A 25,970-nucleotide genomic window follows, 5' to 3' on the forward strand; every position below is an offset into this window, starting at 1 on the left:
AGGATTCATCCTCGTGGAACAAAAATTTCATGGGCGTCAAGCTAATCATTTTCTAGGTACTCAATTTGAGGTATTGCCATAAAGCCGCTAGAATAGCTAAAATGTATACAACTAAACTCAGGCCAATTTAAACAGGAAGGTATTGAGCTCAGAATGTGTCCACAGCACCTCTGAGGCTTGAAAATGAAGCCAACACGGAAGTACCAAAAACTGCACTTATTCGAATGACCACTAGAGTCTGGCTCCAAAAGCGAGTCCCCTAAGACTCCCATGTTAAAATGTCCAACTTTACAGGTGAAATAAAAAATATTTACAGCCTGGTACAAAAACAGTTTTGGTCTCTACGGCTAATTTCCTCCTTCATAACAACTGTACGGTACGGCAAATTTTTACACAACTCACCTGTTTACATTAATCAAGGCTTGAAGTTATGTACAATTGAAGGCGTGCCGCATTGAGTGACAAGCGGGTGAACGTATGCTTGCCACAAGCCGGCATTGTACCGAAGTTTCGGCTCAACAAGCGCCCCTCCTCTTTGCTCATTTTTGGATTTAGCCGGGAGTTCGGCGGAGTCAGGTACTGGTAAGACGGTGACGAAGGAACGACCCACTCTGAGCTTCAGAAACATATGGATGACGTCACGGAGGCTACGTCCATCTTTATTTACAGTCTATGGTCCGTGTCTCTGGATCTTGAGAGTACAAAAGTTTAGGCTCTTTTAGTTCTAAGCCTGGAACAAGAAACATCCATCAGCACCGATCAGAAAATTTACTCATATGGCACAATATTGGGCTGTAGTGACTCGCTAATACAGGCAGGTGCCTGACCAGGCAGTGGTCTAACACTGATCACAAAAATCTTGACTTGAATTCTGAATTTGATGCAAATCTAGTGTAAAGAAGGTAGATAAAGGAAAAACCTGAACAAACACGAAGAGTTCCACCGCTGAACCCCTAATAATCCCAGTTAAAGGAGGGCTTCTAAAAGCTTATTTGTTATCTCTAAAAACCCCATATATCTCCTTCCAGTAACTGTGGAGAGCCCCTGTGTGTACACACTAGCCAGTCACAGTAGGACCAGGGTTAACAGGGCCTGTTCCTTTAATGACAGGAATATCTCCACGATTTTTAATTAATTTTCCACTCTTAGCAGCTGAATCTGCGTTAATTTCCCCCTCAAGGACTTTTATAAATTTCATCATTAATAAAATCAGACATTCAATTAGTCCCAAAATCCAGATTGCCAACTGTTTCATAACAGTCCTGGTCTGATTTTCCCTTCTTTATTAGGTTGGGGGAAAAAAGTTAAAACTAATTTCATTAATCTAATTGTCATAACTTTGAACCATCTCTTAATTAGTTCAAATTAATATGATTAATCACAATAATGACAAAAACCCATTCAATTACAGGTTTTCAATGGCAAGTGGATGTGTTGGGGGTGATAGGGGCATAAAGGATGAGGGCGGGAAGCAGAGCTGGCTGCGAGAGACGGGATTGGTCGTGATTATTCCGATGACTGACAGGTTATCAATCATGCCGCACTTTTAATAAAGGCTGCTGGAACTTCAGGGGAAGGCCTGGCTCAGTTGTCTTCTTTCTTGTTTTATTTTTCTTCAAAATCCTTTGGAACTCTCCTTATTCCTCCATGAAATATGATCCTTCTTTGAGCTGCACATTTTAATGAAGAGAGTGGTGTGCATAAAAACAAAAATGGACTCATCCATATGTAAATAAAATGACTGCAGTGCATATGCTCATCTCCACAACCCCATTATTGCAGAAAATTGCATACGTTTATGCACTGGAATGATATCACTTTATTTTCATTTGTCTGAGTGTTCACTAAAGCTGAAGATGAGTCTGCCCGCTCTCTCTTTCCTTTATCTCCGTCTCTCTGCAGACATATGGATCTGAGAGATGCCTGCTGCTTTGCTTTCAATCAGGGCCGCCGATCTAACAAAGCAGGGGAGCAGAAGCATGTCACCATTTGTCACATGCCACTGGGGCACAAGCTGAGCAGCAGGTACACCCTCGGGTATGTTAGGCCAAAAGGGAGTGCTGCAGCTGCCAGTCTCAGGCAGGTTCCCTCTTGTCCCCATACTGTCCCCCTGGGACCAGCCACCCAAATGTCCCCAGTCAGTTGTCTGGGACGATCTGACCTGTGATCCACCCATCTGGAGAGACATAGACGGCTGTTTAGCTTCCATCACCCTGAGGAAGCAGTCTGATGATCAGGAGGCCCATCTGGGGATAGGGATGCCCCCCGTAGAGTCCAAACCCTAGAGTCCTAAATACGCTCCTTCACTTTACCTCTCTTGCCTATTCATTCACTCCAGACACTTCTGCTTTGATGCTCTCACTCCTGAGCTTTGGCACTGAGCAGGGGCATTCACCTGCCACCCCAGGTAAAGTCAACCAAAGCCTGCTAGAGTGTTAAGCAAAGCATAGCATAGATACATATGTTATGTCTCTGTGACAGTGCTTATCATGCAGCTCAAGGGCTCTCATCCTTTACCCAATGGTTATATCTCACACAGCACTGGATCCATGTCCGATGCATATCTTGTCTGACAGCATAGTTGAAAGCCTGGAGCATGACAGACATGTAAAAGTCTACATTGTATACCCAAGTGTGTTGAGCTTTGTGGGCTGCAGCTTTTAAGTTCCTATACTCTGCTGTGTATGTGTTTACAAGATGCATTGTTTGCAGACCTGGATGATTAGAGGCTATTGGAAGTGATGCAGAACCAGGCAGTGCGCGGTGCCATACTTTCAGGATGCTGTGACCACATGGGGCAGCATATGGAGCTATTTCCTCTTTTCTCTCTCCAGGACTTTTTAGACATGTCAGTTGGGCCTTAATCATGCATTTTTCTGCATGAGTTGAGAACTGGAGTGTCTATGCTGAGCTGGCTTCTGTGCCCTGTGGATCTCCACCAACACAGTCAATCAATAGTGCCCAGCATCACTGTGTAAACAACACACATGCATGCAAACACACACACTTATAGACAAGCACACAAGGGCAGATACACACAAAGAGTTCACCTCAGTTCCATTTAGAGGTCTGTGCTTATTCTGTCCATTATTCAGGCCAACATGCTTTAGACCATTTCCTTATTGTCATGCTATTTAATTAGAGGAGAGTGGGAATCTGGTGGATGAGGGACTATACCTCAATAGTTCAGCCTTCCAGAGACTCAGGGACAAAAGGGGCATTTTTCAAGGTCTAAACCCACCCTCCCCTCATATGCACAGCCATCTCTAAGTCCCCAGCCACCCTTGAGAGGAAAGCACAGCCTTCCATGTGCATAAAGTTGAAATAAACTGCAGTCTGTATTTTCATTGGGGAAAGTGAACCCAATTTACACGCTGCTCCATTGGAGATGAGCACTCTAGCGTACCCTAGCTGGTAATCTTGCCCAGATTCCCCCTTTGTGTCCTGCATTATTGTTGAAATAAATAACCTTTCACTGCAATCATTGTGGGGATCTTCACTTAAATTATCGCCCCACAGATAGCTCACTCATGATCTGCTTCTATATCCATTAACTATCTGGGAAAGTGATTTATTGGTGAAGGGTAAGAAAAAAGGAATGAGGGGGAAAGCAAAGGTTAGTTTGGTTAGACAATAGTGCCCTCTACTGTTTCTTAAGTGGATTGCTTTCAGACAGGAAACTGGCACCGATAACATTGTCAACACTAATGTGCTGATGAAGTTTTGGAAAACTGCTCTGTATTTCTTCTAGCCTGAATCAAGTTTATCTGAGCCTTTTAAAATGGACCTCTTTAATTACAATGACCAACCTGAAGAAAAAGGAAAGAATTAGGGGGCAAAATTCCATTAATAAAAATAAAAGTCTGATCCATCAATAAAGCATCAGAAAAGCCAATATAAAATGCAAAAGCCTCCAGAAACACAGAGCTTAGATACAGTTCAGCTTGAGGCATAGACTTAGACATTATGCCCTCTCTCAGCAGCATTTCAAGACAAGGGCTCCTGTACCTAACCCCCCCCCCCCCCCCCCCCCCCCCCCCCCTCCCATCCCCTCCTCTGCAGTCCCTCTTTCCCCACACTCCTGTGATGTGTCGTTACACGCTCGGCTGGCTCCTCTTCCATGACAGACTGTTACTTCCTGGAGCGGAAACACATTTGATTGTTAACATCTGGGCCATTACAATTGCAAACTAGGGCTCTGTACATCAATCAGGAAGTGATTTCAAAACAAAGAGACCGTCCTCCAATCAATCTATTGGGAAGCGGGGGCATTACATGCTCCTGTAATCCCGGCTAATTAGCGGGATAATGGGAATGAGATTTATGAATCTGCTGAGGAGAGTGGAGGTGCGAGGGCACACTCAAATTAGCAGGGATGCACGCCAGCCAAGGCTGCAATAAGGAGGATGTGCTGTTGGTTTTTATCAACTTCTTGCTGCCTGGCCACCTTTGGCTCAGTGTCACTGTGAGAGGAGCATCACAGGCTAAACATGTAAGGCACTGTTACAGTATAGCAAATGTCTGTTTAAAGAAGGGGCTGAACTTTGTGTCCACCAGTGGAGCATTTATAGCTTGCCAATGCTTCCATCAAACATTTAAGGATTTTTTAAAAAATGAAACAAACAAAACTGATGAAAAATATATATGCAGTGTATATCAACCAAGTCAAATGATATAAGCCTATGCACAATCATGTAATGAAAAGAAGTTAGCAGTTTTATAGTCTACAGATATGCAGATAATCGTTAGAAACTAATACTAAAAACTAAAGGGGAGATATCAAAGACAGAGCAACATGTCATGTCTGACTTTGACACAGACAGTTGATTCCTTGCCTTGTTTTTGATGTCTGCCTGGAAACCAACTCACACAGTTAGGAAAGACAGAACCACCGATGCTAATGCCACTGATTGTGAAGTTGAATATGATATCACCTACAAGTAATCCACCTCTACAATATTAAAAAATATGAATCAAAAAAATCTTATGGCACCCTTGACTTGTCCTTGAGGTACCACAGCACCCACTTTGGGAAGCTCTAGAAGTCATTCATTGTAGATGTGAAGATAAAGGAGCTCTTATGATTTGAATGGTATGCAGCATCCTGATGTTTTCCTCCAGTGCAATCTGGGAGTCTGACCTGAAAGTTTTGAGTTACATCATTTTCATCTCTTCCCTGTCTGTAAAAGAAAAACTACATGCTGCTACTCAACTTCTAACCTCACCCACCAACTCTCACCATACAATCTTTGAGTTTACCTTTTCAACTAAAACATCAGAATCTGATTCACATTGTGACTGAAATATAACGGAATCTAACAAACATGACATGCACAGTTCTCGATGTAGCCCTCTTCCTCAGTGATCTGTGTATGAGTGAATGAGAGAGACTGTGTGTGTAACAGTGTGGTAGCGTGTGTGTGAGGCAGCGTATCCCTGGAGGTGGCTGCCTTGGTGCCACCCTGAAGCCTCTTCCTCCCCAGCGGCCCCAGGCCTGACCTTGCCCGCTGGCGGGGGACATCTCCCATTAAAGCAGCGCATTGTGATAAGGCCATTTCTTTTCCTTCAGCATCCCTTTAATGTCATCCCTGAAATATGAAGTCATTAAGCGATATTAAAACAGTGCTGACAAACTAATTAACAGAAGACATTATACGGGATGGGCTCGATTAATCCGCTTTAATTGCTCTTTTAAATGGGGGCTCCAATTAAAATTAATAAAGATTTACTGGTGATCACACCAAACTACACCAAGAAGTGGTTGTCTGAAGGGCAGCCTAAAGTCAGCGGCCTCCATTCTCAAGTTGCACTCCCTTTTGCTCCCAGCGCCCTCCCAGAGTAAGCTTGGCATAACGCCGGTATCTATGAGCAGGAGATTAAACACAGAGACCGTCCCAGTGCCCCCAGTCCCACAGCTCCTTTTGTCTCCAGCTCAGGGGTGTTTGATCCTGCCTTTGTCTTTCCAGGACCCTGCTAAGGAGACACCAGCTCATTTTTTTTCCCTCATTAATATCATACCACACACACACACACACACACACACACACACACACACACACACACACACACACACACACACACAGTGACTGTGCACAATCAGCCAAGCTTTCCTAACTCACAAATGTACAAAACATGATGTTGACAAGATTTCACAGTGTCCACTTCCCAGGAGTCTTGGAGAAACTGAGCCGTTTTGAAGAATCCCTGAGCAGCAGTTCAGTATACAGTGACAAGTGCACCCCTGTGTGGAGATTTGTGTACACAGCAGAATCTGATGTTGCATATTTAATGGCTTTAAAAACTGAATTATAGAGTGGATTTCATTTTAAAAGAAAGCTAGTGAATGGCTAAAATGCAAAAATAACAATTTACACACATTGTATACACTGAAGAAAATCGTACTTGCACTGTCAGAGATGAATCCGTTGACTCTGAGGCAGGCCGAGCTGCGTGTATTACATCGGAGATTCACTAGATGATGCTGTTACTCTTTTCTGTGAGGCTCATCCACCTCCAAGAACTACAAGCGAATGGCTCTAATGATGATGATGATGATGATGATGGTGATGATGATGATGATGATGAAATTCTCTTTATTTGTTTCTTTCTCATGTGAGACTCTGACAAAACAACAGCTGCAACAACATATGTGTAAAATATATGTGTAAGTGTATTTCCAAGTGATTAAATGTAAAACCCAGAGCATCTGATCAAACAGTGCTTTTTGTTTTAATTTTATCACGTCCTCCTGTTGCTTTTTACTTTTCATTTCATCTTCATTAGGAAGCATGCTTTGTTTTATCGGAGACTCTCTAATACAGAACATAATTTCATATCGTACTGTTTAAGTTGAAGCCTTGTCAGCCAGAGGCAGTTAAACAACTGAAGGTATTTTCTTTGTTTTCTTTCATTATATCAGAGGTTACCAAGTCTTGTTCAGAAAATGTCACAACAAATTAATTTGAGCAAAGCACTTTGGTTCAACCAGAGGCATTTTAATTGAGTTGAGAATATAAATCAATTTACTGAAGAAGACTGATCTAATTGAAAAGAAATGTCTATTAAAAGATTAGTGAGGTTTATTGTCTCCAGTCTTTGTCATCAACCAATCCAACTAATGTTTTAATTTCCTTAATGTTATCATTTCTGATGTAATTGGTGCTTGGGCGACTAACAGGTTTTCCAATTAAATGTTTGGTTTTGGGCACTGACAACGTCATCTCACACAGTGACAAGAAACAGTGTACTTTTATAAAAGTGGTCCATGCTATTGTGCATGCTGCATTCATATCATTAGTCTTTATTTTAAAGGCACATTGCAGGTTTTTTGTAAAAGTTTCAGGAATAAAATCACCTGCAATAATGGTACTGACAATGTGATTAATATTTTGATGATTTACTATGCTCATCTACGATGAAATTGACAGTGGATTTAATTCGCTGCTTTGATTGTCTGGTTTATATTAAGCCCAAGGCATCAAAAGTATCCCATCTGTGATTTTTCTGACATCACCAAACTTGCGTGTGCATATGTGCGCGTGTGTGTGTTTTGGCGAGTAGTGTGCTTTGAGTGGGTGCCTGGAAGAAAGAGTCAACGGGTTTGTGGAATTTTGCTTTGGTGGCACAACTGTGATATGAGGTCACCTCGGGCATTAGTCATTAGGAGGGAATGCATTGTGGCTGTTTTTAAGACATGGCAGTTGTCCGCATCCGCAACGGCCACACAATGAATGCAGGCCTTAGAAAGTTGACTTGAATTGGCTTCGGTGAACAATGAGAACAGCATAGTTTGGGGGACATTTAACAGCTGGCTGCTGGACGTGGATTAGAGGCACCTTAGGGGCTCAGCACTGGGACGCAGTATTTTCACGGCAGAGTTAAACATTTACAACCAGAAATAAAGCATTTACCTGGGATGTCTTGTTTCTCATAAATATAAAAAAATGTATATTCATGTAGTGACTATTGCCAAGGAAAACCATAACACACTAGTTTTATATTATAATTTAGTGCATCTTTAATTTCAATAATCATCCAGTACAATGTTTGTGACTGAAATATCTGAAAATGATTGTTCTTTACATGACTTTTATACATAAGGAAACTCACTCACAGTCACTTGCATTATTTTCACATGCACATTCTGTCAAGCGAATAGTTTACAACAAATTTATAGAACATTATGCAACATACAACAGCAGCGCTTGTACAATTACACAACACACACAGCTATGAAAACAAATGGAATTAAAAAGATGACTAATACTGACGATAAATGCCCAAAAAAAAAAATCTCTTCCAGTTTGGCTAAATAAGGCTACACTATAAGTGATTACGTCTTTGTAAACAATTTACACACCCACAAACTCAGTAACTCTCTAAATGTGTTGAGGCAGATTATATAAGAGTAAATACTAAACAATAAAATAAACCACAAGAGCATTAATAATAATCAATAGTTGCTTTTTGATAAAAGTAGAACACAATATGTCAGGCTATAAATTCTTAACTTTTAAGATGGTGTTGTTGTGTGTGTGTGTGTGTGTGTGTGTGTGTGTGTGTGTGTGTGTGTGTGTGTGTGTGTGTGTGTGTGTGTGTGTGTGTGTGTGTGTGTTTTTTTCTTACAGATTTACAGAATAATTATTTAGCCAACATCTACATTTCACCTCACTAAAAAAAAAATGCACTACAATAAATGATGAATTAATACTGTCGAGGGACTAACTTCAAAAATCGCCAACTCCTTCACCTGTACATTTCTCCACTCATGCCTATAAATAGGAAGATGTCTTGAACTCTTCCGGGACATCGCTGTCCAGTTTACAGATCACCTTGTATATGGCCTTTTTCCATGAGGGGTCTGAATCTTTGGCTGAAGATATGGCATTGTAAAACTCATGCAAGGTGATTTCAGCAACCTCCAGGAATCTGTCAGGAACCTGGAAAAGAAAGAAAATGTAGAGATTTAGAAATGAAGTCAATCTAGTTAGAACCTTATTCTATTTGAAAAAAAAAATCACTTGATGTGTTACAAACATACTGAAGCCCTCTTCAGCCGTCTCAAAGTCAAAAATATATGAAATGAAGACCTGTAGTGCAATTCTTCAAACACTCAAACTGATGAAAGGGAGTGCATCTCTTTGTTCTCTGCACACATACAATAAATGCAATGCTGCAATCATTAACTTTCAATTAGAGGCCTCTTTGATTAGCTAGTCTTGTTTTCTTGAACCTAAACTAACTACTGGTGAGCTTTCTTCCCAGGGATTTTACCCAGCAGAGCTAGTCAACACAGCATAATCGTGGATCCCACCAGGACTACAGCAAGAAGCTGAGGATTAAAATGATTATGGTTGGTTGGGTAAGTTTAGGTATAAACTTGGAGAAAGCTGTGTTAAAGTGAGGATTTGGTGTGGTTAAAGTAGGGATAAGAATTTGGGAGTTGCCCATAACAAGAGCAGGATCCATAAAAACGCATCAGTGAATGAATAGATGCAAGGGATGCTGGGAGAAAACCGCCCTGCAGCCCTTGTTTCCCATCCATTGGCCAGTTAGCACAACATTTGTTGGCATAAGTTATTTTTCTTTCCCCTCATCTCCTGACACAAAAGCATCCCTGGGAAAGGAATGTCTTGGTCCCAAGGTAAAGAAAACGGTCTCGTCCCTTTCCCACCAAACGGCCTTCTCCCTCGGAATCCACAGCGTCTTTCTCAGCATTCCGCATCAGTAGCAATCTCAGTCTCGCTCAGGCGTGCTGGTCCTCTAATCCTGAGTTGTTTTAGTGGGATTTTGCGGCTTCCTCTTCCCACAGTTTGATAAAGCATCACTCTGGAGTTTAGATAATGGCTGTAAAGGCTGGCCAGCCACAGGTGCAGTGTGACACACAGGTCAGCACATGGACATACGTGACCACAGCGTAGGCTGACAGGAGGTCTGACATACTTGAGTAGGTTAGTAACTACTGTGATGAATGTGTCAACTCCAGTTCTTTAAATGAATAGTTTGACATTTTGGGAAATGTGCTTATTCACTTTTGAGTGGTTAGTTGAGAAGAATGAGAGGGTTCACTTAGCTTAGCATAAGGACTGGAAAAAAGGAGGAAACAGCTAGCCTGGTCATTTACAAGGGGTTAGGTGTTAAGCTAGTTCTTGGCCTCCACTGGTTGTCTGGCAGCTGCTCAGAGCCAAGAAATAGTCCATAACACCCATGAAACTGCAAATTTACACCTAAGTTTTTGTCTGGGTTAGATATAATGCATGAATTAGTGAGCTTTAGAGGTGCTGGTAGGTGTATTTTGTTACCTTTGGACAGAGTCAGGCTAGCTGTTTTCCCTTGTTTCCAGTCTTTGTATTAAGCTAAGCTAACTGACTGTTGGCTGTGGCATCACACTGAAGTGACAGACATGAGAGTGTTATCAATCTTCTCCTCTCAATCTCTGCCAGGAAATGTATGTCATATTTCCCAACATTTCTGAAAATATGTTCTTCCCTTTTAAGCAAACCTTGTATATCTGTTGCTGTGTATGTGCAGTATGAGAGGAGTTACCTATTTAACAAAACCTCATACGCAGAAAATCAGCTAGAATGATCAAACAATACAAAGTGCAACATAAAAGAGGGATGACTAATGAATGACACTTACATGGAAGTCATTTGCTTTGTTGTAGTGCATGTTCAGTGCCCGGAACAGCTCTGAGTCCCTGCTAACTGTAATGTCCTTGACTTCACTGATGCCGTCAACAATGGCCTGGCGGGCAAACTTTTCCATCTGGATGTAGTAGAACTCCCTGAAGTTGCTGAACCACTTGATCAGCTGAGAGGTGATGCAGCGGTTGAACTGGAAATGGAGAGAAAATAGTATACGTGACTTTATCCCATGTTAAAAGGATTGTTCCACACCTGCAACCTAAACCGACAAACATCTGTGCAGCTGAAGTCTCTTTAAGCGAGACAATGAATCCCTGGCTTTTGTCTTCCCTGTGAAGCAGGCAAATAAAAACTTAGATCATGCTTGAAATGAAATATATAATTTCAGAATTCAATATGAGACTTCAATGAGAAATTTAAAAATATTAATCTCTGTGCTATTCAATTAAAAATCAAATGTCTTTCTGATGCTTTTGCATTAGAAACCTTTTCCATAATTGACTGAGAACCTGCATTTAGTACCTGTAGGGCAAAATGCCACCTAATGGTCTGTCACTCCACGCAACATTAATTGCTCTGATCTTTTCCCACCAATGTGCGGGGTGAAAAAACATCTGTCAGGGCTCTGTATTTCTAAACTCAGTCTTGACATTAGTCGTGTTATTCTATCTCATCATCCAGAAAGACGGAAAAAAAAATGCCTAAGGGCTGGGCAGGCATCAAAGACGCTTCTTCTCTCTGGTGTGGTGGGTGAGAAAGCGGCAGCATAAGGACAGAAGGAAGCTTCCCTCTCATTGACTCAGGCTGATAGGATGGAATCAGACACTGGGATTAGGTGGTCTTTTGTTCAGTGCCACTTCCCACCACAGGATTGTAAGCAAGGAGGAGACGTTCGCAGGGCTGCAGCAACAGCATCCTCCCCCCTGACCCCGGGGGTCAGAGCATATTGAGAGACGGGGGCCCCCGAACTGGCTCAGACAGATCCAGGAGACAAGATAGGAGAGGAGAGGGAAGGTGTTTTGGAGAAAATTGGAGGGGAGGCAGGAGAGACGATATGAGTGGGAGCTTGTGCTACAAATAGGATGGTAAAAGGGAAGAGAGAAAGAGATAAATAGGATGAATGAATGAGAAGAGCTAACAACAGGATGCAGATAAGGAGACAAGAGAGAAGACAAAAGGAGGAGACAGAAGAGGAGGCATGACACGAGACCAAGGCCAAAACACACAGGATGTTGTGTTTAGGGCCAGCTCACCACCGCCTGGTTGCTGCTGCACAAGTCTCTAATACCAACTCTCTGTTGACACTCAATAGCAATGCCTTTCCTACAGAGTCCTTTGTCACTCCATTTGCTGACTGGAGTGGCTTTTTTAAAGAGAGAATGCCCCTGTATCTCCCTCTGCCCCCAGGACATACTAGCAGCTCAGTGGCTTTGTTATTTAAACCCTCTGCGTTTTTGTTTCTCTCCTCCGACACACTGCTGATTTTTCTGTCCCAAACACACACTGACAAGTAGATACCGGGGAGTTAAACGCAGGACAAACAAATTTGCTGCTTGTTTGACATTATAAGTAAAAAGTAATTTTTTTTATATGCAAAAAATAAAATTACCTTGACATCAGGGAAGAAAGTTTTCAGCACATTGGAGCTTGGGTAGCGGGTGTAGAAGAACATGAGCTTTGCCTTCTTCAGATGGCTCGGGGTGAGACCCTCCTGGATGTTCACATTTAGGTTAAGGTGGAAAAAACTGACAATCAAATATAACGCACAGCATACAGTCCTGTGCAAAGTGATAGTAGACCAGAGTATTGTGTTGCCTCAATCTTCAGCTAAATTGAATTTCGCTAAAGAACAGCTTGGCATTAACCAGGGAGTCAATAATGACCCTAACATGTGCTTATTGGCAAAACAGAATTACGAATTAGATTAGGGATTTTTAATTAGAGAGCGAAGCACTTCATGCCTGGCAGTTAAGACAGCTTGTTTTGAAATGTTGTGAAAAAAGGAGCTGATTTTCTGATATAATTAAGTTGATTTAAAGACGACATATGTTGCTTTATATTTTTTCTTCAGAAAAACCCTGAAACAATGTCAAATTCAGTCATAAAAAAGTAAAACATTTCAGATAATATAAATTTATATAGTTCCATGTGGTATATTTAAAATATTTTAAATGGTGTAAAAAAAAAACAAAAAAAAAAACTATCCATTTACCATTACTTCACATACTATATATTACTTTATTGCAAATATTAATACATGCAATTCTTTCTCAAGTTTTCCCCCCATGGCAATGAAGATGCTCAGGAGCGTTTCCTCTGTAGTCCACCACCATGCCTTAGGTCATAATATTTCCTTATCAGGTCACCACACCATCCATGTATTAGGGAACCCTACCTTTGAAATAAGGAAGTTGAAATGAAAGATTTATGTGGCATTGTTCAAAGAGAAGCAGATCTCTTTGCACTGTAAAGATAAAGCAAACCCTCTCTAATGCTTCGCGTCAAGAGAATCAACAAAACTGAACTCAAATTTTAGGATCTTTTTTAAGATTGTTTACTTTATAATCAGCGAGGAGTAGAGAAATGATTTATTTCAATTTACTTGTAGGAATGATTAAATTTAGATATTATTTTAATCATACTGATCGTGGACATCAGCAAACATGGAACTTAAAAAATGTTTAACTTTTCAATGGACAGTTTTTTCCCTGAATAGAACAACTTGTCTTGCGGTTGATTTTCTTTGAGGCAAAAAAACACTGTTATCTTGCACTCTATTTTAATCATGCACATTCTGACAAAGGTTTCCAACAACAAATGCTCAAGACAAGAGCTCAAGTGTTGTGGTTGGGAGGCACTTGTGTTTTCCACCAGCACTCAGATGTGACCTTTTAGATGCACCCCTATCACTCTGATGATGGAGAAATAGATCCTGCACCTTTTCAAGTCTGAAAAAACGACGCTTCCTGAAACAGAAACCGATGCTTTCTCTGCCTTTGAAAAATTGGCTTTTGTTCCTGGCAATTCTTATCAAAGCCTTGTATTCCTTTTTATTTGTCTTTTTCTAGACTTAAAGTCATTACTCTGCTCAGATTAAAGAAGATGCTATAATTTTCTATGGGGTTAGCGAGATCAAAGAAAAAATTCTCCTTGAAGTTTGTTACTGGAACTGCCCATGCTGCAATGAACCTCAACCATTGTTCAAATGGAAGAGCTGAATATAGGGAGATTGTATAAAATAAAAGGTACATACAGTACATACAGTATATATGTACATATATATATATATACGTACATATATATAAAAGATATTATCAAACATACCATGATTTTAATTGTGATGTTTTGACATTAGTATTTTCATGCATATATTGTAGGTCTGTGGATGTTGTCTTTGTTAAATCTTAGGGTAAGAAAAATAAAATAAAATGCAGTCATTCATTATTAGCCGTTTTATATTTTTATGGTGAAGTTACAGGATTTTTCATCACTGCACCTTCAGCCTACAAATATGGGAGTCTGAGTATTATCTTCAATTTTTAACAACAATAATAAACAAGCTAGTTGTTCATTTTAACCACGACAGCAGAGTGTTGGTAATTTCTTCTTTTTTTTTTTTTTACATCAAAAAAAAAGCAAAGAGGCAAAGCCACTTTGGCTCAGACTATATCATTTATGTGAAAGGATATGTTGAGAGACATGTAGGGGTTTCGTTCGGCCATGCTCTGCAGATCACCACACTCGATCTTGACGTGAGGGAGACACAGATTGTCGACCGTCACTGCCCCCAGGGTGGAGGGACGAGGGTGGTGGCTGAGGTGGCTGGATGTCACCTTGGACCTCATGGTGATGGTGTCCCAGGGCAGGTCTACTGAGTCTGGGGAGGTCCTGTCCATTGATGGGGGCATGCAAGGCAGACCCCCAAAGTTGGAATGTGGCCCATACTTGAGAAGGTGCTCTAGGATCTGGCTGTCGTGCAGAGGCGTGCTGTAATTGAACTGAAATGGTGTCTGGTGCACAGGATAGGGCCTCTTCACTGTTGGGGTGACTGAGCTCAGTGGGGTCACTGTCGGCTTGCGGACCACCAGTGACAGTGCCTCCGTCTGGTCCTGTGGGCTTTGAGCCTCAGAGCTTTCATAGAACTCCAAAGCGCGGGGTTTGAGTGCAGCCTCCTCAGACTGGGGCTGCTCCTGGGTGGAGCCGGCCTGCTGGCTCTTCCTGTCTGCACCAACGCTCATCTGCATGTCTGGAGATGAGCACATGCACGGCTGAGGGGACAGGTCCAGCCCTGTGGAAGACACCTTCTTGAACACCCTGTCCACACACTCATTAACAGCCCGGGAGAGCTCCTGCTTCAGGGTTTCCTGTAGGTTCTGACTTTCTCTTTGGTGCACCAGATAACCAACTACTTTCATTCTGTCCTTACACTCTGCAGACACCCTGCTGTTCTTCCTCTCAAAATCATCTTCAGCGCTTATGTAGCGTGACTCTGTGCTTTCTGCCAGGGTGTCGTGCTCAACAGCTATTTCTGTCTCATCTCTGTCGTTGTGCTCAGGATCATCCTGGTTGTAAACTTGAAGGAACTTTTCCTGGAGCTGACGCAGAAGCCTTTGCATGCTGTGGAGCTGCTCTTTCAACTTGTGACACTCCTCGTCCTTGGTGCTACAGCTCTCACTATTGCTGCTTCCAGGTCTTCTGCTCGCTGGTCCTCCGACGCTGTGTTCCTGATGCTGTGGCAACCTCTGTTTGCGTTTGTTCTCCCTGTATGCCTCCCTGGCCTCCCTGGTGTCTCTGGCCTCTGTGTCAGACCTCTCACTGTCTCCATGCTGCTTGCCGTTGGGAGAGCCAGCCATGACCCTGATGATGTTCTCCACCCTGGCCCTCTTGGCCTGCAGGTGGTCAGTCATGGGATGCTCTCCATCCGGGCTGGTTCCTGCAGAGATGTGACCGCTGGGGGAGGCAGCCTCCACTGTGCTGTCCTTTGAGGAGACACTGCTCTGGTCCTCCTGGCCAGAGTCAGCGGCAGTGGAGCTAGAAAGGTAGAAATGGTTTTCATCTAGTGCCCTCTTGCTGTGGATTGTCTTGCGGAGGAGTTGAGAGATGATGGACCCGTTGGAGTATGAGGCCAGAGGCTCGTCATACATGTTTCTGCGGAAGCAAGGGAGCATGACATCAGGCTTGTCGTCCTCTATGCAGCCTTCACTAGAGTTGTGCATGTTCTGGTCAGGAAGACTGAGGTTCATGCTCACTAGGGCTTCAGCTCCACACGGTGATGAATCTGAGTTCAGTGAAATGCAAGAATCTGAAAAGACAGACAAATTTAACTGTTAAGATAATAAACAATTAAAAAAAAAACACATTTTAGAAAACAAGATAAAATATAGCCCTTGTTTTTTAATCCTATATGTGTCATAATTTTATATTGCTTATTGTATCTTTTACATGTTAAAGTGAAAAAAAGCATCTTAATGTTTTTGTGTCTTGTGCCTGTTTTTGAACAGTGGCATTCAAGTAAAATAAGGAAGATTAATTTGAGCACATCATTAACACTATTAGATACAACCTTCACAGGTAATTCTGCCATTTTGTTTGTAAAACTTGTGATTTTAATTTAGAATTACTACATTAACAAGCAAATGTAATACCACTGTTACATATGATACAAAATCAAACACGTCTGCATTATTTTCAAGATCCTCAGTTCTGTTAAAATAAATAAATAAATAAATACAATAAATAAATCCTTGATCTTAAGCAATAAGAGAGTGCATTCTTTTCTCTTTCATTTTCATTTCATCTTGGGGTTGTAATAACAGTTAACACAAAGGATAAAAAGAACAATTGTGTTATACCCATGAAAGGTAAATTTCAGCTCATGAAAGCCATATTCCACGCACGAGAAACGGCTCTGTGTGTATACATAATTTACAAGAGAAAATATTATGAAAACCTCTTTATACTTCATGGTTTTCATCTTGAGGAATAATCAAGAGCAAAAGCTCAATTGCCTGATTCTGTGGTCACTGGCTTCCTTCCCTTTAAGTGTGTATTTTCAAATATATTTGTGCTATAGCAAAAATTAATTATCTGTACTTACAAGTGGAATAGATGGACTTTAGAAGAACAGAGGCTAATTTATTTCCATACATTAAACGATGGATTCCATATCAGTAATTTACACAACTTAAGAAGTCCCACTTATGTTTCTATTTCCTACTTTTATTATAAATAAGCAACAGAAAGACCAAAGCTTTAGGAGCATATTTAAAAAGAAGTTGAATAAGTTATCTCTATGCAAAGTTTAAGATCATCGAAACCTCATATAATTTGTGGACAGTAGGAGTTATTTGGTTTTCTTTACTCTTTACAGTTTGAAGATTTCCTGCAATACAACAGTATGTACACCTACTGCTTTGTGGATTGTGAATTAGCTGATAACCACTGCCTGAAGAAGAACATAAAATTTACAGATCAAATTTATTTCAAATATTTTAAACTAATTAAGTGAAGAGTGTTTTAATTGTCTACGTTTATCCTAAATAAAAAGGTACACATAATCCCAAATGAGCAAACCAATTATTTTATGATTTATAAAAACCTGAAACATTCAATAAACAGTCATTAAACACTAGATAACTCGATTAAAAACTCACCCAATGTGATTATAGCTGTCAGGCGAGCAGTGAAAGCATGCGTGAGAGTCTGAGAAACACCCAGCGCAAATCTCTCTCATGAAAACCCACTAAACTGAAGTGATGAGTTTTGAAACGCAGTGATATGCAGACATGCCCTTTGTCCCACTCATATGGGGCTGCAGTAGCTATAACCCACACAGACAGAGTAAGCGGCAGTGATGATGATGATGATGATGATGATGATGATGCTGATGATGGGACCTTACCTGTTGCGCTGGGACGTGCTTCCGAGCGGATGGCCTGCGCACACTGAGTTGGACAGTCAGAGTGCAGGAGAGTCGGTGTTTCAAACAGAGCTGGGGCGTGGCCATGTGAAAGCAACGAGATGGTAACAGGATTATCACCAATATAATGTCAGGAGGAAAGTATTCGTAAGGTGCTGGTTTGATCACCTACTCACAGTGGTTTCATAACTGATAGATTTGAAGCCCACTGACGGAATTACAAGAAATAATGATGCTTCAGGCAATCTGGAAATATGCATTAATATTCATGGCCCAGTAATTCTGCGCTAATATTAGTATAGAACTGGGAAACAACAACTCGGTCAGCATTTAACATTATCTATTGCTCCTCTTCCATCCATACTTCCTTTGCTCCCAGAGGTTGCTCAGACATAAAGCACGCCAAAACACAAAAGAAGAAAGGAGTGAAAAACAACTTGAAAATAAGTCGAATTAATAATTTAAAAATATATATTAAAAATATAAAATAAAACATAAAAGTTGAATAATGAATAAAAAAGTAAATGAAATAAAATAAAATAAATAATTCTCTGTAGCTACAATTTACAGCATAATCGAAGGTAATAGCCTACTCAAAGATTAGCTTTGTCAATTGAAAAAGTTGTTCTCAAAGTCTATTCTATTCTATTCTATTCTATTCTATGTTTTATGTAGTTATATGCAGGCATTATCCTACCTCTATTCTATTCATTTCTATTCTATTCTATTTTATTCTATCCTATGTTTTATATAGTTATATGCAGGCATTCTATTTTATTCTATTCTATTCTACTCTATGTGTTTATGTTGTTACCTGTAAGCTACTGTATTTGTAAAGGTGGCTGAATGTTATTTGTAGATTCTCAGTGGTCAGTACTCACAGTAGTGCGAAGGATAGAGGGGGTCAGAGGGGATCACACCACGGTGATGTCTCCCCCCGCCCCACCCCCTTCCAATCGGTGCACTTGGTTTGTCCCACAGTACTTCCTCGGTACTTGCTCGTGCCTAGCTTGTCGGTGTGACCGGAGTTTCCCTTCCGCTGACAGGCTGCTGTCACACAGCCACCATGTTATCCCATTCCCGGTGTCTCACCAGGAATTTCGGCCGTTCCCTCTCTGCCATCCGCCAGGTAGGCAACAAGCAGATCAAACGTTTGGCCGACTCCTTGCTGTCGCTGCGGCGGTACGGGCTCATCTCAGTCAGAGCTAGCATTAGCGTTAGCCAGCTCGCTGCTGTAGGCCGCGGACAGGCCGTAACATTGTGAGCCAAGGACAGTATGACACTTCCCTTCACAAGTCTTTGCTGCAGTCTGTATTAAAGTTAAAAGCAATGCCAGATGTGATGGGTTGGTCTCACGTTTTGACACGAATGTTTAAGATGTTTAATCTAAGCAGAAACACCCCCGGTTCATGTTCATTTAAGTTATCGCAAACTTATCCATTAATATTTAGGTAGCTAGCAAGAACATATTAGCCATACTGAGCTAAATGTATGGGTAGGTTAGCTAGCTGCTTTTAGCTGTCATGCTGAGGTCATATTGTGGTTTATGGGAGAACCGACACCCGGTTTAGCTAACTCAATGGAAGTACTAAGTTTGTTTTTTTTTCCATTTAGATTGTAATTTTCTGTAGTTGCTTATAAAGCTAAGTCAGCGAAGTCAAGTGTTAGTAAAGTCGTAGTTTCAAAGATTAGAAGCTTTAATGCAGCTGTTAAATTAGCTGCATGAATATCCATGTTTTATATTTGTTGGTTTAGTTTTCATGCAAAACCACACAAGAAACCTGTTTGCAAGATCATTTTATTGATCATGTCAAAGGTCATTGTATAGCGCGTAGAAGTGACCTTTGACCGACAGCACTGATGCTTTGTAATACCTGACTCTATCTTTTCACAGGGGAATAATGTGTTAGCTCGTCGGGCCACGGCAGGTGTGTGTGCTTACTGTTCAATCATTTATTTATTTGTCATTCTGATTTAGTTATTTACAGTCTTCTTTTGTCCTTCCTCTACCAGCTCTATCAGCTAGCCACTCTATCACTTTCAACAACACTGTGTAAGTACACACTTCCAAACATCGTTACTATTATTATTTTAGAGACAGGAAACTTTATGGTCAAAATTCAAGCACACCATTCACACTTCAGATATTATGAATTAGTTTTTGTTTTTTTGTTTTTTTTGACAGTCTTTTGTACCTGGCTTGTTGCCCCAGCTGACAAAGTGGTGTAACCTTGCCACCCATACACTATCATAAATGTGTTTTCCAGTTATCAGTATCTCTACCTAACAACCAGTAATTGCCTTTTATTTAAATGATTGAACAGAAATAGTGTGTGTCATTCCACAAATACAAGTCAAACGTAAAACCAGTCATTTTTAGCATAATTGATGCGATAACCTTTTTGAATTTCTGTTTATAGTTTGATTTAAATTCTTCTGTTATCTTCAGAAAATCTGATCCCCGGTCCAGCATCTTCCAAATCCAGTACTTCAGGACGTCTGTAGCCTACCGTATGTTTTGCCCTTTATGCCTTTTATTTTTACACTTATCTGAATATGAGGCAAAACAGCTGATGTGTGGAGGAATACATTTCCTTTGACCTGTCTTTGTTCTTCAGGAGATGAAGTTGTCACAGTCAAGACCCCTGCATTTGCAGAATCTGTCACAGAAGGTGACGTAAGGTGGGAAAAAGGTAACTCAATTTTTATTAATAAACAAACATTAGTTGCTTCTGATGCAGACACTGGTTACAACAAAACCAACCTCAACAGAAAGTTGTCATATTGTACTGAGATACTAAAACAAAATTTTCTTTTTACAGCTGTTGGAGACAGTGTCTCGGAAGATGAGGTGGTGTGCGAAATTGAGACAGATAAGGTAAAACTAAATAAATGTTGTAAAGAAACTGTGTTTGTGATTGGAGGTAATTGTTGGGCTTTGCCTTCTAAAGTGAAATCCCTCAATGTACGTTGGACAACATGAATGAAAGAATTAGTTGTGTTAGTCTTTACTTCGTCAATAATTGCATATAAAACTGTAACAAAAAGTTAGTTTTGTTTACACTTAAATAAATGTATGCATTCATTTTCTTTTCCCTGCCATTAGACATCAGTGCAGGTTCCCTCTCCTGCTGCTGGAGTGATTGAGGAGCTTTTGATCCCGGATGGAGGCAAGGTCGAGGGAGGAACTCCTCTCTTCAAGCTTAGAAAAGGAGGTCTGTAATACTGGAGTTTTACTGACAATGTGACAAGGTTAACATCAAATAGTGTCATTAAGATGATACTTTTAAGCCTGCATTGTTGTAACCGTTCACTTCTGTATCTTCAGCCGGTGCTCCCAAAGCTGCAGAACCTCCAAAAGCTGAGGCCCCGGCCGCTGAAGCCCCTCCACCACCTTCTGCTGCCCCTCCTCCCCCTCCTCCCCCCTCAGCTGTGGGCCCCATTCCCACCACTATGCCCCCTGTGCCACCTGTGCCAGCACATGCTATGGACACCAAACCAGGTTAGTTGTCATCAGACAGACGGCGTGTGTCATGTGAGAACTGTTTTGCTTGACATCTGTGCTCTTGACCTCGAGCTTACATGATTAATCATTGTTTGGCTTTCTGTAGAGAGTGGCCTTTACCAGTTCCACTAAACTGATGTCTAGAGATATTAACTGCTTCTTTATGTTTTTTGTGTAGTTTCAGCCATCAAGCCCACAGCTGCTCCAGCTGCACCAGTGGCCCAAGCAGAGGGTGGAGCTAAAGGAGCCAGGACAGAGAGCAGGGTAAAGTGTAAAAATCCCCAGAACACCTAAAAATATTTTTGGCGTCCTGATGACTTTTTTATTCGTTTAATAATCTAGTAAGAGCTGGTAGCTGTTGACTGAATTTTCTGTATCGTTTCTATGATTTTAGGTTAAGATGAATCGCATGAGACTAAGAATTGCCCAGAGACTGAAGGAAGCCCAAAACACCTGCGCTATGTTGACTACTTTTAATGAGGTCGACATGAGGTAGGAAATTCTAAATTGGTTGACCTATATTATTAAGCGCTCGCTCAGACTTTTTAGAGTGTAGGAGACCAAATCTGACCAAACATGTTTGTTAGTTTGCATTCTCATGCAATACCAGCACAGTACATATACATTATACACACTGTATACATATCTGCGTTAAAAGCCAAAACAACACTTGCACAAATGGTTATAGATTGGAATCTGCCCAATAGGAAAAGCTTTTTGAAACCCAATATCCTCTTAAACACTGGAATGTAAATATTTGGTCGTAATGCCATCTAAAACGAAGATAAGAATTGTTAAAACAGGTTTTATTAATTTACAAGGAAATGTTATTGTCTGCACTTGCCCCCTGTGCTGAAGAGGACACTTTGAGGATTTCTTTTCCCCGCAAATGTGTGGTGTCAGCTTTCGGCTATTCAGGGTTTTCTATGTATCCTAATTGGATTGACATTGACGGTCTGGAGGAAGACTTCCCAGGCTAGGGCTCATCTGGAGCCGAAGGAGCTAGTCAGAGCAGGAGGCCGGAGCATCTGCAGGGGCCCGCAGAGACCTGCGCTCTGAGTGAAAGAGCTGCCTCAACCGATATGGGCTTTTATGACAGCCCAATAAGATTTACAGGCTCTAGAAAGTGAAGATTTTTATCGCTTCTTCTCTCCTTTCTCGGAGAGTCTGTGTCTTGGGAGGGGCTAATTATGTTAGCGGAGAAATCCTAGAGCTTCAACAGGGTTAGAGACAGGAAAACAAACAATTAAAAAGAGAGATACAAGAGAAAAATGAGCAATGGTGAAACAATTAGCAGGCCAATTTCAATAGCTTTAATTCACCATGATCTGCAAAAGCATTCTTTTATAGCCATCAAAAAGCATTCATGTTTTTGTCAGATTTTATAACATCCATCTTTTATAACATCATTACAATTTTGGTATATCTTAGTAATGATTCTAGTGTTTTAGAGCTAATAAGGTACACATAACTTAGAGTTATGTGTACCTTTTAGCACGAGCCGTGGATTGTGCACTGTTTGTTGCACTTATAGCAACGAACCATTAAACCTGCAGAAGGTTATTGAATGAGAGCCACAGCTATGATAGGCAACCTCTTAACTGAAATATAGAATTAATTAAAAAAACAACAACAAAGGGTTAATGTTAAATAAAAACCACTATACCACTATATTTCCATGTTTTGCATGAATGTGTGTTCAAATCCCCAAATCTGTCCAGTCTTTTTTTTTTTTCTCTTAGAATCCTAGTTTCCTAGTAGGTTTACTATCCCATAGGCTTAAACTTTGTCTATACCTTAATACTAAATTGTTAGTTTATCTGTGCATTTTTTTTTTCTATTTCCCTGCAGCAACATCTCAGAGATGAGGAAAGCTTACAAAGATGCCTTCCTGAAAAAGCATAACATCAAGTTGGGCTTCATGTCTGCATTTGTGAAGGCTGCTGCCTACGCGCTGTCCGACCAGCCTGCTGTCAATGCTGGTATGGGTTAAAAGAACTCGCTTTGTGGTATCTGTTTGACTGTGTCTTTGCACGTTCAGTATCAAGTCACTGCAAGTGTGTGTGGTGAAGAACAAGATTTAAGTTTCAGTATCTTTCACTGCCAAACCTCAAAACCAACACTAACTTATTTACTGCCTTTATACCACCCTGACCTATTTAGAGATACCACAATGAAGCAGAGGTGGTCTGTATTGCTGGCTTTTAAAAATCTAAAAGTGTCTTGTTGGTTTCACGTTCCTTTTAACTTGCATGTTACAGAAATGGCACATGAGAAAAGGAAATTAATCATGGTTGGAAATTAGATGATGATTAACAGTTTTAATCTGTATGTATTTTTGTGTGCACAGTATTAATGCTCTTTTTCTGTTGTCAGTAATCGATGACACAACCAAAGAGATTGTGTACAGGGACTACGTCGACATCAGTGTGGCTGTGGCCACGCCAAAGGTAAGACAAGTGGATTATATTGTAACACTGAGTGTAAGTGCTTGATAGCCCACTTGTCTCTAATGTGAAGGGCAGAAAATTCAGTCATGTGACTTCTCTCTCAGGGTCTGGTGGTTCCTGTAATCCGAAACGTAGAGGGAATGAATTTCGCAGACATTGAGAAAGCCATCAATCTGTTGGGAGAAAAGGTGATGATTTATATTAAATATTATTTAACATTCTTGGTTTGTCATAGTTATTCTTTTTTTTTTTTTTTTTCACTTTTTGCCAGATGTTCTTATCTTGTTTTCCTTATTACGTGATTTGTAGTAATTGTGGATGTGTGTTTGTAGGCCCGTAAGAATGAGCTGGCTGTTGAGGACATGGATGGAGGAACCTTCACCATCAGCAACGGTGGCGTGTTTGGGTCCATGTTCGGCACACCGATTATCAACCCGCCACAGTCTGCTATTTTAGGCATGCATGGCATCTTTGACAGGCCTGTTGCAGTTGGTGGAAAGGTTCGTTTCCTCAGTGTTAAACACGCAAATACATAATGGTGTACAAAAACAGAAAATGCATATAGCAGTAGAATAGTCACATATGCAAAATGAATGGTAGAAATTAATTGAATGAATTAAATAACTTCAGTAGATTGATTCGGTTGATAAATTTGCTGTTTTGTTAAAATGGGCTTGGTTTGATAAATCTATCATTGATATTACAGCTGTCTTTCCCAGATAAAGTCAAATTTCACTGCTGTGAGTTTTTGTAGTCTTACATGCAGTGACTCATATGTCATTCATAAGCCACACCCAGTGAAAGTCAGACACATTCTCACTAATAATTCTGACCTACTTATTCTGACTGAAGCTAGCTGAACACATTAAGGAGTCTTATGCCTGTGACTTTCTCGCTGACCAGTGTCAACTATACACTGTATAATCTCACTGATGCAGGATAATAAGGTTTACAGAGATGTGAACAATAGATTAGGGCTGCAATTTTACATTCATTATCCATTAATCTGCCAGTTATAGTCTCGATTAATCATTTAATGTAGAAAATGTCAAATGTTAAAAAATGCCCAACATGATTTCTCAGAGCACAAGATGACATCTTGCTTGTTTAGTCTGATCATCAGCCCAAAAGCCAAAGATATTCCATCTGCAGTGATATAAAACAGAAAAGCAGTAAATCATCACAATAGAGGAGGGAGAACTAGTGAATTTTTACCATTGCTGGTAAAATGAGAAAAACAATCAATTATCAAGATAGTTGCTGATTAATTTATTGTCGATTCAGTAATTCACTAGATGCGTATCAAATCTATCAGTTCAATCAGCTTAATTATACCTTCATCGTCTCTTTCACCGCTTGGTGTATAAGGATGTGGTCTGAGTGATTTTCCTGTGTTTAGGTGGAGATCCGTCCAATGATGTACGTTGCCCTGACGTACGATCATCGTCTGATTGATGGAAGAGAGGCCGTCACTTTCCTGCGCAAGATCAAGTCAGTGGTGGAGGACCCCAGGGTGCTGCTCCTCGACATGTGAACCCTTGTGAACTCCAGGCCCAACCAAACAAACCACCCTACACAAACAGTGGCTGTACTCACCTGATGAACATTACCGTTAACTGCAGTTGATGTATTGTTGTATTGGTTAACTTGACAGTTGGGTTGTGCAATGGACATTCGTAAGACTGGCAGTGATAAAAGGTTTGGTGCTGTTGTGGATAAGTTTCAGGGGGTTTCAGGGGCTTCTGTGGTGCTGGTCTCTAGATCAAAAAAAAAAGGATATTCTATAACTTGTGCGCCATATGTCATTTTCTACATACAACTAAAAAAAAAAAAAATTTCACCCTGTTGTGAGATGAATGACAAATATAGATAAAACTGCATAGTATCATTTCATTATTTTGGTTGAGAGAAGAACAATGAACACGTTTTGGGCTAGAAACCAAGAAACACTATGTTGTAAAATGTCCAAAGTGAAGAAATCCTCTTGAGAATTTATACCATCTGTTTCACACAAATGAGGAAAAATCTCTTTATGCTGTGTAAGAAAGACTATTTAAGAAAATGAAAGTTTTAAACAATAAAAGCTGCATTACTCAACCGTAAGTTTTTGTCTTGGATTTTTTTTTGTGTGCTAACATTGACACTGTGGGTAGTAAAATTTACAAGAACCAGGGCATACATTTTTTAAAGGGTGGTTCATCCTCTTACAAGATACAGAATATATCGCCACAAAATTGATTCTGATTTCTCTTATGCAGGTTTCTTTGATTAGCTTTTGGACAGATGTGCTCATTGCCCGCTGTCCATAGTTGTTAGTAATTTTGTATGTGTAAGTGTTAACCCTTCATCTTCAGCAATTCAAATGGCCTTCATGTCTCAGTCCTCTTTAGGACCATATATAGCATAATCATCAATAATGACAGGCTTTAACAGTGAAAATTTCAGAGATA

At 40.6% G+C, this 25,970-nt stretch overlaps 2 protein-coding genes across 2 annotated transcripts; one reads left to right on the plus strand and one right to left on the minus strand.

The window, feature by feature from the left end:
* Positions 1–8,771: 8,771 nt before the first annotated feature.
* LOC111225955 (prospero homeobox protein 1-like) lies at positions 8,772–17,562 on the minus strand. Its single transcript, XM_022751019.1, has 6 exons — positions 17,548–17,562; positions 15,456–15,948; positions 14,336–15,419; positions 12,256–12,363; positions 10,642–10,836; positions 8,772–8,939 (listed from the first exon to the last, which is right to left on the minus strand). The coding sequence occupies exons 2-6, from the start codon at positions 15,887–15,889 to the stop codon at positions 8,772–8,774; spliced, it is 1,989 nt and encodes a 662-aa protein (XP_022606740.1). The 5' UTR covers positions 15,890–15,948; positions 17,548–17,562.
* A 986-nt stretch (positions 17,563–18,548) lies between these two features.
* Positions 18,549–25,623, plus strand: LOC111226192 (dihydrolipoyllysine-residue succinyltransferase component of 2-oxoglutarate dehydrogenase complex, mitochondrial-like). The gene is made up of 15 exons (XM_022751301.1): positions 18,549–18,694; positions 19,460–19,493; positions 19,579–19,618; positions 20,015–20,076; positions 20,184–20,258; positions 20,388–20,443; positions 20,672–20,780; positions 20,894–21,067; positions 21,249–21,334; positions 21,465–21,562; positions 22,922–23,052; positions 23,447–23,520; positions 23,625–23,708; positions 23,853–24,020; positions 24,920–25,623. Exons 1-15 carry the CDS (start codon positions 18,632–18,634, stop codon positions 25,052–25,054), a joined length of 1,389 nt encoding a protein of 462 aa, XP_022607022.1. The 5' UTR covers positions 18,549–18,631; the 3' UTR covers positions 25,055–25,623.
* The last annotated feature ends 347 nt before the right edge of the window (positions 25,624–25,970 follow it).

This window comes from Seriola dumerili, unplaced genomic scaffold (assembly GCF_002260705.1).
Source record: "Seriola dumerili isolate Sdu_G_001 unplaced genomic scaffold, Sdu_1.0 BDQW01000149.1, whole genome shotgun sequence".
Lineage (NCBI taxonomy): Eukaryota > Metazoa > Chordata > Actinopteri > Carangiformes > Carangidae > Seriola > Seriola dumerili.

Bases quoted from the DNA above. Each gene is read 5' to 3' on its own strand.
- LOC111225955 (XM_022751019.1), bottom strand. From the start codon at position 15,889: ATGAACCTCAGTCTTCCTGACCAGAACATGCACAACTCTAGTGAAGGC. The intron at 12,364-14,335 runs ATATCCTTTCAC...CTAAATGTGAAC, and splicing joins ACCCCTACATGTCTCTCAAC to ATCCAGGAGGGTCTCACCCC. The intron at 8,940-10,641 runs GTAAGTGTCATT...TTTCTTTTCCAG, and splicing joins ACAAAGCAAATGACTTCCAT to GTTCCTGACAGATTCCTGGA.
- LOC111226192 (XM_022751301.1), top strand. From the start codon at position 18,632: ATGTTATCCCATTCCCGGTGTCTCACCAGGAATTTCGGCCGTTCCCTC. The intron at 19,494-19,578 runs GTGTGTGTGCTT...TTCCTCTACCAG, and splicing joins AGCTCGTCGGGCCACGGCAG to CTCTATCAGCTAGCCACTCT. The intron at 19,619-20,014 runs GTAAGTACACAC...TGTTATCTTCAG, and splicing joins ATCACTTTCAACAACACTGT to AAAATCTGATCCCCGGTCCA.